The sequence below is a fragment of the Microtus ochrogaster genome, chromosome 5 (genome assembly GCF_000317375.1).
Source record: "Microtus ochrogaster isolate Prairie Vole_2 chromosome 5, MicOch1.0, whole genome shotgun sequence".
In the NCBI taxonomy this organism is placed as follows: Eukaryota; Metazoa; Chordata; class Mammalia; order Rodentia; family Cricetidae; genus Microtus; species Microtus ochrogaster.
Window position 1 is genome coordinate 66,515,034 of NC_022012.1, and position 12,383 is coordinate 66,527,416.

At 45.0% G+C, this 12,383-nt stretch overlaps 1 protein-coding gene across 2 annotated transcripts in view; it reads right to left on the reverse strand.

The window, feature by feature from the left end:
• Positions 1 to 12,383, reverse strand: part of Dnaaf4 (dynein axonemal assembly factor 4) — a 25,968-nt gene that overhangs the window by 7,166 nt on the left and 6,419 nt on the right. For both annotated transcript variants that reach the window (XM_005347638.2, XM_005347639.2), the window contains exons 4-6: positions 8,631 to 8,859; positions 5,895 to 6,040; positions 819 to 928 (exon numbers count right to left, since the gene is read on the reverse strand). In XM_005347638.2, the coding sequence (XP_005347695.1) occupies positions 819 to 928; positions 5,895 to 6,040; positions 8,631 to 8,859 (485 nt within the window). The remainder of the gene's footprint in view (positions 1 to 818; positions 929 to 5,894; positions 6,041 to 8,630; positions 8,860 to 12,383) is intronic.

Sequence of the window (12,383 nt, forward strand, 5' to 3'; positions counted from 1 at the left end):
CAAAAAAAAAAAAAAAAAAAAAAAAGAAACAAACAAAAAAGCACGCGGCAACTCTAGTTACTGCCCAAGACTCCTACTCTTTGGCAGTGAACTCAATTGATTTTCCGTAGGAAAGAAGTCCTAAAAAGGAAGACTGGATTCCTCTCCTCTGCCTTTTGTTAACACACACTAACCACCCAGTACTGCAACAGAATTGGATAAACACGATTAACAGAAGGCAATTACACCTGCATCTGAGAAGCCATCTTGTAATGCCAATTCCATCATCCTTCTATTGGGAGAAGCAGCCTGAGGAAACTGCCTGTCTCCAGAAAACAAATTTATTTAAATGCAATAGCAAAGGTAGTCTTCCTGGCCCTGTTCTGAAAGCATATAGGTACATGGATTAAAAGGCGGTTCTCAAACTAGGAGTGGTGGCTCATAACCTATGCAGAGGCCATGGAGGATCCATACCTACTGGCTTGCTTCTCATGGCTTGCTCAGACTTTCTTATCACACCCAGAACCACTCACCCAGGGGTGGCAGTGCCTACCTTGAGCTGAGCATTCCCACATCAATCACTAATCAAGAAATCACACCATAGACAAATCTGATAGGGGCTTTTTTCAATTGAGGTTCCTGTTTCCCAAATGATTCAAGCTTATGTCAAGTAGACCAGCAATGATCTATCACTCCTTAACAGTATACACACACACACACACACACACACACACACACACACACACACACACACACACACACACACACACACACAGTCAATCTACGCCTAGAATGTGGTGAGAGCCTAGTGTAGAATGCAGAACACTCTGACAACTCACTTCCCCTTTTCTTTCAACCAGTCTGGATTCTTCTCTTCTTCTTTCAAGTCAGAGAATTCAGGAAGATCAGTGCTCAGGGCTCTCCGGGCCTCCGCTTGTTTACGCAGCCACTACAATGAGAATGCAGTTTGGTGATGGACATCACCTATGCTGGTTTGTGCAGTCAACCTGACGTTATCAGCAGTCACCGGGGAGAAGGGTCTCTAGCATGGCCGGGGCGGGGAGATTATCCTGATCACACGATCTGCTGTGAAGAGACTCATTTTAACTGTGGGCGAAGCCACTCCTGGACTGTGTCCATGGGGAGAGCAGTAGAACAGCATTCATGTTCTCACTGAGCAGCTGCTTCAAGCGTCTGCTGCCTTCCCCACCATGGCAGACTGTCCTTGCACCGTGGGTTGACATAGACCCTTTCCCCTTTAAGTTGCCTTTGTCAGAGTGTTTTAGAACACCAAGAGGAAAAGAAGCTAGCCAAGGAGATAGAGCAAGGTGGATCTTTGAGTTCAAGGCCAGCCTGCTTTATACAGCAAGCTCTGGGCTACACACAAGACCTTGTCTCAAAAGTAAATAGTAAAATAAGATGAAAAGATAAATGGAAAAGCAACTGAGACACCACTCTTCGTCTATTTTGTACTGCTGTTCAAAATATCCGAGGCTGACATTTCAGAAGGAAGGGGGGATTCTCAGAAGGAAATGTTGCTCACAGTTTGAAGGTTGGAAAGCCAAAGTTCTAGACAGCATCACCTGGAAGGTTCTACTGCCAGCCTTTTGGCTGTGTCACAGCATGGCAGAAGGCGTCGTGTGGCTGCCGCACATGTGAGGGTGGATGTGAGAGATGGAGAGGTTTCTTATCGACACAAGAGTTTCTCTGTGTAACAGTCCTGGCTGTGCTGGATCTCACTCTGTAGACCAGGCTGGCCTTTAACTCACAGAGATCCGCCTGCCGCTGCCTCCCAAGTGCTGGGATTAAAGGCATGTGCTGTCATCACCACTGGACAAGATGGGAGAGATTTTATATGGTGAAGGAGAAAGTGAGAAATTGGGGGAGGGTTAGACTTGCATCTCTTCAACAGGCTGCTCTAGGGAAAAACAGCCTCTCCTCAGAACAGTAAGTACCAACACCTCCCAAGGACAGTGTCACCACGACACAATCAACTTCCACTAAGCTCACCTCTTGAGGTTTACTGCCTTTGAGCTGGGCCTGGTGGGACAAGCCTAAACTCTAAGCCACTTTCTCAGGCAGGACGGCACAAGTTCAAGGCCTGCCTGTGCTACAGGGAAGGAGCTACCATCCTAAATTCCTTTACTTTATCAGCCATCTACACCATGAATTTTTGGAAGATGTTATGTTCAACTCTTCAGTGCCCCCTAGGCCATGTGTCAAAGGTCCCCAGCCTGTGGCAGTACTATGAGGTTGTGAACCCTTCAGAAGATGGAACCTGGTGAAAGAAAATCAGGTCACCAAAGCATGAGCCTCAAGAGAACATCAGGGCCCTGGTCCCCTCTCTTAACCTCTTGGCCACCATGAGGTGAGTGAGTTTGCTTCTCTGGGATGCTGAGCCTAGCTGCTGGTCCCAAAGCAATGGGGCTAACCAACCACAGACTGATGCCTCCGAGAACACCAGATGAATTAAGCCTCCCTCCTCATAAGCGCCTTTCTGAGTCACTTTGTCACAGGGCTGCGACACTGGCTAACATGGGGCAAAGCAGATCCCAGCCACAGAAGATACAAAAGGCTCATGGAAAACTTTAGTTATGGGCCAGGCATGGTGGCGAATGTCTTTAATCCCAGCTCTCAGAAGCAGAGGCAAGTGGATCTCTGTGAGTTCTAGGCCAGGCTGGGCTACATCTGTCTCAAATAAAACAGAACAAAACAAAATTTATTAGCATGTATGAGTGGGGAGTACGTTCACATCACATCATACATGAGGAGGCCAGAGGACAACATGGCAGAGTCAGCACTCCCCTTCTAAAAGGCCTTGTTCTTATTAATAGTTTTACATTTCCCACCTTTGCCCAGAAGGCAAAAATGTCATCTGGATCAATGGGCTGAACAGTCTGTCAAATGGCAAATACACATGTTAAAGGCCTAACTATTGTTGTGACAGTGTCAGAGATAGGGAAGTTAGGAATGCCATGGAATTTAGATAATACTGTGATGAACTTAGACTCTTCATAAAAGAAAGAGATCAAGGGCTGGAGAGATAGTATAATGGTTAAGAGCACTGGCTGCTCTTCCAGAGGACCAGGGTTCAATTCCTAGAACCCACATGCCAGCTCACAACTGTCTGTAAGTAGTTCAAGGAGACCCAACACCCTCACACAGATATACATGAAGGCAAAACACTAATGCATATGAAATAAAAATAAAAATTATTTAAAAAAAATAAAGAAAGAGATCAAAGCCTGCTTTCATCACCACCATGAGGAGACAGAATGAAGGCCTCACCAAGAGCCCTTGTTAAGCCCCTGATAAGAAAACTGAGAAATGAATGTCTGTTCATTAAGCCACCTAATTTTAGGTATTTTGTTTACAGTGGCTGCTGTGGGACAATGGTCTTGTATCTTGTGACTTGTATTATTTTAAGAAAACCCTGATTGGCCAGTAGCTAGGCAGGAAGTATAGGCAGGGCAACCAGGCAGGAAATAGAGGCAGGGTGACGAGAACAGGAGAATTCTGGGAAGAGGAAAGAGTCAGTCTGCAGTTGTTATCCAGGAATCAAGATGAGGATGCCTCACTGATAAAAGGTACCAAGCCAAGAGGTTAACACAGATGAGAATCATGGGCTAATATAAGTTATAATAGTTACTACAAAGCCTGAGCTAATAGGCCAACCAGTGTATAATTAATGTAGACCTCTGTGTATTTCTTTGGGACTGAACGGCTGTGGAACTGGGCAGGACAGAAACCTTTGTCAACAAATGGCTTGATTTTATAAACCTACTACTTAATGGTTATTTTAAACTTTCAGTATTTACAAACTTTTAAACGCTTTTTAAAGGATTCCTTAGCTAGTTGAGATCAAGTAGATATGTGTTTCTAGTCCAGAACTAGAGAGATTCTCAGTGGCTAAGTAGTGAGTAACCCTATTGGTCTTCCAAGAACCCAAGTTCAGACAACAGCACACATATCAGGTGGTTCACAACCACCTGGAACACCATCTCCATATGACCTAACACCTCTAGTCTGAAACATCCACACTTGTGCCCATACCCACACACAGGAACACATATATACACACATATTATTTAGAAAATAATATATCCTTTTTAAAAGTATCTAGTCCAAATTAGGAATTCATGTGAATATTATTGCACCATTATTGGTTGTTTTTTGCTAGTTTGTTTTGCTATTTTTAGACAGTCTTTGTTCATATTTTTGTTGTTTTTTTAAATTTGTTTAATGATTTAACAAGTTATTTATTTATTTTTATTTTATGTGCTTTGGTGTTTACCTGTAAGTATGCCTGAGTGACGATGTCAAATTTCCTGGAGCTGGAGTGTTAGGAGCCAATTTCCTCCTAAAATCATTGCAGAAACCATCACCCTAGGGGAGTCTGCAGAGAACCTCACACCCCTAATTATGTTAGGAATTGTTCTATTGACAGAGCCTACCCCACACCCAAATTTGCTGAATGGAGAGATATCGGTTTGCAGAACCCACCCCACATTCCAAACTATCTAGTTTCCTAGGTGTGGCAACTCGTGACTTCTTGGCCTACAGTGACCTGACCGAAGATAACCTCCTGTCTACGTGACCAACACGGACCACGTGACCAACATGAACCACGTGGCAAGAGCTCAGACCCCTGTGCCCACCCCCCAACTCCATACCCTATATAAGTTGTACCCCTTCTCTAATAAACTGAGGCTTTGACAGGAACCCCAGCTTGGCCTCATTCCTCTTTTCTAGCTCATATCTTCCAGATAGCGCCTCTCCGGGACCCTGGAATAACTGACCTGCCAGACGGGTTCACTAACCCTAGACTGGTGACCCGTCGAGGCAATTACAGTGGCGCCTGAACAGGGACCCTGGAATAACTGACCTGCCAGACGGGTTCACTAACCCTAGACTGGTGACCCGTCGAGGCAATTACACTGGAGTTACAAACAACTGTGAGCCGTCACATGAGTGCTGAAAACTGAACCTGGGTCCTCTAGAAGGGCAGACAGTACTCTTCCTGAGACGTCTTTCCAGCCCCTACTCATTTATTTGTTTGTTTGTTTTTGTTTTTCGAGACAGGATTGCTCTCTGTAACAGTCTTGGCTGTCCTGGTACTCATTCCATAGACCAGGCTGGCCTTAAACTAACAGAGATCCACCTAACTCTGTCTCCTGCATGCTAGTATTAAAGGCATGCATTACCACTGCCCGGCTATTTATTTTTTAAACAAATTCTCTCTATGTAGCTCTGGCTAGCCTAGAACTTTCTTTGTAGAACAGGTCGGCCTCTGAACACAAGATTAAACATATATTACAATATATGTTTAGATAATATTACACTATAGACCTTGTGGCATGTACCATGGGTTCAGTCACCAGCACAACTTAAAGCCACACAACATGTTAGTACAGACTGAAGTAAGAGATTCACAAGTTCAAGACCAACTTGGGTTAACTGTGAGTCTCAGGCCAATCTAAGCTATATAGTGAGACACTGTCTCAAACAAACAAACAAACCACTAAAACAAAACATACAACACAAAACAAAGAAATCCAAAACCTGATTTTTTCTTTCTTCTTTCTTTCTTGCTTTCTTTCTTCCCTCCTTCCTTCCTTCCTTCTTCCTTCCTTCCTTCCTTCCTTCCTTCCTTCCTTCCTTCCTTCCTTCCTTCCTTTCTTTTTTTGAGACAGGATCTCTCAACACATCCCTGGCTATCCTGGAACTCATTGTATAGACCAAGCTATAATGAATGCACAGACATCCACCTGTCTCTGCCTCCTAGTGCTAGGATTAAAGGTGTGTGCCACCACACCCAGCCCAATGCTAATTTCAGTAGACGAAATAATGAAAGCATTCCTCCAGGGTGACACTGACTGAAGTGGTGCTGGCTAACTGAGGCTAGGAGTGCCTACCTCCTCCTCTTCTGCCACTTGGGATTCACGAAGAGCAGTTGGGAATGCTCGAGGGGTAAAGCTGATTTGAATATTGCCAGCAGACCGTGGTGCGGGAACGCTGTCTTCCTTTAACTTCTCAGAAAATATGTTTTCCCAATTTCTCCCTTCAAAAGCAATGGTAGCGAATAAGTCTTTAATTTCCTGTTTCATTGTCGTTGTCGTTGTTTTTTTTTTTTCGAGACAGGGTTTCTTTGTAGCTTTGGAGCTTGTCCTGGAACTAGCTCTTGTAGACCAGGCTGGCCTCAAACTCATATAGATCCACCTGCCTCTGCCTCCTGAGTGCTGGGCTTAATGGTGTTCACCACCTCTGCCTGGCTTATTTCCCATTTCTAACTAACAAACTAACTTTTAAGATAACTATACACCAAAACTAATTCTAAAATTAATAACAGCTGGGTGGTGGTGGCGCACGCATTTAATCCCAGTACTCAGGAGGCAGAGACAGGCAGATCTCTGTGAGTTTGAAGTCAGCCTGGTCTACAAAAGCTAGTTCCAGGACACCCAGGGCTGTTACACAGAGAAACCTTGTCCCAAAAAAACAAATAAATAAATAATAAAATGAAATTGATAACAAATAAAAATAAATAATAAAAATAAGTAAGTAAATGACAAAGCATAGCAAAGATAGGGCTCCTGAGATAGGGCAGAGGGTAAAGCTCTTGCTGCTGCATGGCAATTGCAGCACACAGAAATAGAGAGAATTGGGTGGCTTTTCAGACCAGCTCTCTGGGCAGAAGGAGGCTCCTCTGTGAGTTCAAGGCCAGACTGTTCCACCTGCTAAGTTCCAGGCTACCTAGGGTTAGTGAAACCACATCTCAATAAACAAAAAACAAAAAACCAAGGCACAGAATCAACTCTACAAAGTCATTCTCTGACCTCCCCCATAGGTCATACTCATATAATAACAAACATGAAAATAAAACAAAGATATTTTCTGCAATAAGGAATAGAATACTTAGTATTAACAAGACAGCAAATCCATTCTTTTTTGTTTGTTCATTTGTTTGTTTGAGACAGGGTTTCTCTATGTAGCCTTGGCTGTCCTGGAACTCACTACGTAGACCAGGCTGGCCTCAAACTCGCAGAGATCCACCTGCATCTGCCTCCTGAGAGCTGGGATTAAAAGTGTGTTCACCACCTCCTGACTAGCTAGTCTATTCTTTAATCAATGGCCCACTACTTTTCCAGGTTCACGGTTGAACCTCTGTCTAGTTCAGATCCACTGTGGGGGAGGCACACTAGGCAAAGACATCACTGCCCTGCTTCCTCCAATTCCTATGCCCCAAGCAGCGTCTCTCTATACACTTCCTAGAGAAGGCAAGTGAGAAAGTGGCAACAATGCTAACAAAAGGCAGACATCCTTACATCCTTATGGGCAGACAGTCTTACAAAGGCAGAGGCAATGACAGTCAAGCCAGAATGAGAGGAGGAACTAAGCCATGTGCTAGGATGTCGTCTATAAAGACAAGGGAAGACGGCTGTCACTTAGAAACACTAGAATACCTAAGAGGGATGCACAGACGTAGGTAAACATTACAACAGGTGGGAAAAGGATTTCCAGACAAGAAGACTCAGATTAATATAGATGAGAGAAAAAGAGTAAATATAAGGAAAGGTGGGGCTGGAGAGATGGTTCAGCAGTTAAGAGCACAGGATGCATTTCCAAAGAACCCACGGCAGCTAACAACTGTCTGTAACTCCAGTTCCAGGGTGTCCAACATCCTGGCACAGACATACATGCAGGTAAACACCAATACTAAAATAAAAATACATAAATCATTTTTCAAAAAGGCTGTTACACAGAGAAACCCTGTCTTGAAAAAAACCAGAAAGAAAGAAAGAAAGAAAGAAAGAAAGAAAGAAAGAAAGAAAGAAAGAAAGAAGGAAGGAAAGAAAGAAAGAAAGAAAGAAAGAAAGAGAGAGAGAGAGAAAAAGAAAAGATAGGGACCTTTTAGCTATGTGGGGCATTCAGAACAGCTTGGACTACATAAAATGCTATCTCAATTTTAAAAAAAAGTATGGTTGTGTGTGGTGTGTGTGTGTGTGTGTGTGTGTGTGTGTGTGTGTTGGATTTAGCTCAGAGTCTAGCAGCTTGCCTAGAGAAGCACAAAGCCCTGGACTTGGTCCCCAACAGTGAGGGGGAAAAATAGGTGGGCCTGCCTAAAATCCCAGCAATAGAGAAGTGGATGTAGGAGGGTCGGAAGCTCAAGGCCATTCTTAGTTGTGTTGCAAGTTTGAGTCCAGCCTGAGCTACAGAAGATTCTGCCTCAAAACAAATGAAAGAAAAGAAGGTAAATTAGTTGTTTGTTTTCCTTGTTCTCTGATTCCATCACTATTCCAGTCCTGAGGCTCCTTCCCTCTAACCTGTCCTTGCACATAGCACGTTCCCAGAGTCTGCTCTTGGGGTTTGTTGTTTTCAGTGTCTCTCTACACTAGGTATTTATGGAATGTAATAAATGACTACCATGTGGCCAGTGATGGAGAGTGCCTACAATCCAAACATTTGTGGTTGAGGTCAGAGTATCACACATTCCAGGATTCCCAGACCACACAGCAAACCCCTCAGAGAAGGGCTTTAATCTTACATCTTCCTATTGTATTGCTTATTTTCATATACCAGACATGGCCTATACCTGCAAAAAGGTTTTTTAAGAGAGAGAGAAAGAGAGAGAAGGCACCTTACCACCACCTTACCTCTTTGGGGGAGGCGAGCAGCAGACGGGGCCTTCCTGGGCAAACTCGGGGGCTTCGGTGCTCCCCTCTCTTCAGCTTGTTTTCCCCGTTGGCATTTCTCTTTCCTTGGGATGCTCTTTTGCTTTTCAGCTTGTCTTTGACTTTCTTTCCAGTCTTCCAATTCTCTAGTTGCTTTCTTCCGTTCATTTTCTTTCATATCTTCTATTTTTTTCCTCTCTTCTTCTTCAATCTGTAAACATTGTAATAGGCAAGTCCTTTAGAACATTCAGAAAGCAACAGCTGTGTGCATGATATGTGTGTGTAGTGTGTGCTTGTGCTCATGTGAGTGTCTACACCTTGGCATAGGAGCCGAGTGCCCCCCCCCACAGATTTAATTGGCACTGAAACAGTAAATCATGCTGTGGCTTCTGCACACCTGTGTGAGCGGCATCCTCACTGATGAACTGAAGGACACCAAATGGGCAGCCCCCATCTTCCCCCTCTGCTTCACTTCCCAAGACTGTGCATGTAGGATGTCCTAGGCAGATGACATGTGCAATGGTGGGACAGTTTACAGGTCGGTGGCCAAGAAGCTGGTGACACAGCTCAGTAGCAGAGTATTCGCTAGCACTTGAGACAACCAGTTCCCCAGCACTCAAACAGAAGATGAGTGACCAAGAGAGGTAGTTATCCTGACTGAGCCAGTTCTAGCAGATGCCTTGAGTCCGTCCTTTTTGGGGGGAGGGGGATATAGTGATTGACCTCAAAATCAAGATCCTCTTGCCTCAGCCTCCAGAGGCCCAGAATTATACTACCATGCCTGGTTGTCCGTTTTCTTTTCTTTCTTTCTTTTTTCTTTTTGGACAGGTCTCACTATGTAGTTTTGACTGGCCTGGAACTCACCATGCAGACCAGGCTGATCTTGAACTCAAAGTTCTGCCTGCCTCTGCCTCCTGGGTGCTGAGATTAAAGGTGTGTGCTATCGTGCCCGGCTCTTTCATTTCAGTTGTATGTGTGTATGTGTGCTCTTGAATGTGGGCATGGGCGCAGGCATGCCACTGTGCCTGTGTGAAAACCAGAGCACAATTCGCTGAGTTGATGTCCCCCTTCCCCTTGTGTGTCCTAAGGACTGAACTCGGGCCATCGGGCTTGGCAGAAAACACCTTTACACCCTGAGCCCTGAGTTAGTTTTTGAGAAAGTCAGCTGTTGTAAAGCCCAAAGAGCCCCGATCTCTCCGGCTTTCTGTCTTGCTATGTGATCTGTCTTACACACTGCACCTTCAACAAGTACATGGACTGCCTCATCTTGGACTCCCAGCCTCCAAAGCTGTAAGTTAAGTGAATACCTTTCCTTTATAAAGTTGCTCAGCTTAAATTCCTGCCTCCAGCATGCTAAGCAGGAACTCTACCACCGAGCTACTCCCAGGAATGCTGTAACAGTAATGAGAAACAGACCAGGGCCTCTGCCCAAGGCTTATATACTAGGCACCAAGACAGTAACCACTGCCTGCTAACAGCTCAGAGAGTTGTCAGCTGGAGAAACCAGGCAAACTGCACAGGACAAAAAGAAAACCCAGTGCAATGTTCTGCTCTGTCCCTTTAAGAGGAAAGCCACGCCCCCCACTCCCCATCCCCCCCCCAATCCCTGTCTTCAGCTTCCAGCCTGAGTCCTTTCCTTTCCCATCTCCTTATGAAGAGGGAGCTTTTGTCTATCCCTTCTCCCACATCTCTCCTTCTCCCTTCCGTTTCTATCTCTCTTTCTCTCCCCCTCTCTGCTCTTCTCCCTTTCTCCCCTTTCCCTTCCATAACACACTAAATAAATATCCAACCTCACTTTGCATGGCTTGCCTATCCATGTCTCTGTCTCTCACCTGCCATGTGGCTCCCTGCCCAGGACCAGCCACCTTCTGCAGTGTGATCTCATGACATGCCCATCTGTCTGTCTCTCTTTGTGGGACTGGCTGCCCCATTGAGGTCTCTAACCAACCATACAGCTCCCTGCCTGGAACTCACTGCCCCTCATGGCCCACTGCAGCCACTTGGGGAACTACGCTGTCCCTGCCTGGGACTGGCTGCTCTCAGGACCTGCAGCCACTTCAGGGACCTGTGGCATGGTTTTGGGACCCACTGCCCATTGCAGCCACTTGGGGATCCACAGCATTTTACTTAAACCATAACACACTGCACTTACGTGCCTCACAAAAGGGCATGATGAAGTCAGAGAGGACACCACAATCTGAAAGATAAGAATTTGCTTCATCTAATAACAAGTATGTGTTGCGGAATATTTGTGTACACTGTAAAGATGGGACTCTGACTAAGGCACCTTCTGATTGGTTTAATAAAGAGATGAATGGCCAATAACTAGGCAGGAGAGGATAGGCAGGATTTCCGGGGAGAGAGGAAGAGGAGGAGGAATCTAGACACTTGGATTTCACCAGAAACTGAAGAAACAGGGCAAACAGTACAAAACAGAGGTAACCAAGCCACACAGCAGAATGTAGATTAAGAGACAGGTTATAGAAGTGATAAGATGTGAGTTAGAAAAGGTCTAAGCTAAGGCTAAATTCCCATAATTAATAAGTCTCAGTATCATTGTTTGTGAGCTGGTGGCTGAAAGGAAAGTTCGACTACAGGTAAGCCTTCATTTTCTCTGCACACAGTGCAGAGAAGAAACGTGTGAGGAGTGGGACAGCCTCGCCCTCGCCGTCCCCAGCTGTGCCCCCTCACCACAGTCACAGCATCGTGTTCTTCACGGAACAGTCCTCATTTATAAAATCCTCAATCATTTCTAGATGCCAAAATGAGAATTACAGAGAGGAAAGTATTTGCAGATTAGACAGACTTGCTTGAACAGAGGCAGAAGATTAGCATTTATCTAGAACCAGAAGTTGGGGAGACAAGGTCTATTTAGCTCCAGTTGTCCTGAAACTCACTGTAGACCAGGCTGGCCTTGAACCCACAGAGATCCTAATGCCTCTACCTCCTGAGTGCTGAGATTAAAGAGGTGTGCTGCCTCAACCAGCCTCTTAACCTTCCCACCTGTGGGTTCCAGGAATCAAACCCCTGTGGCCAGGCTTGGTGGCCTGTGCCTTGAAGCTATCTCACAGGCCCTATTATTGCTGCCAAGTTTTTTTTGCTCTTTACATTTAAGTGAGTTATTCCATATGGGGTCTTAACCCACAGTTTAAGAAGCTATACTTTGGGGCAGGGAATAAAAGAATCAGTGGCCCATCTAACAAAATGAGCCCTGGTGTGACCCACATGGTTACCATTGCTGCTTGACAAAGTTCCAGCATTTCAATATTGCAGATCACCCTTCTCCAACACCTTTTCACTGTCTGTGTGTCTGCCTGCTGGCCAGAAGAAGGCACCAGACCTCATTACAGATGGTTGTGAGCCACCATGTGGTTGCTGGGAATTGAACTCAGAACCTTTGGAAGAGCAGGCAATGCTCTTAACCTCTGAGCCATCTCTCCAGCCCCTCCAAAAGTTCTTTTATTGTACAGGATTGCTTTGGCTATCCTGGGTTTTTTGCTTTTCCATATGAAGTTGAGTACCATTCTTTTGAGGTCTTTGAAGTATTTTGCTGGGATTTTGATGGGCATTGCGTTGAATCTTGGTCTTACTATATGGGCCTGTTCCCCTCACACACACAGACAGAATATTGTATACATTATATATAATGTGTATACATATATATACATATACATACATACATATATACACACACACACACACACACACACACACACACACACACACACACACACA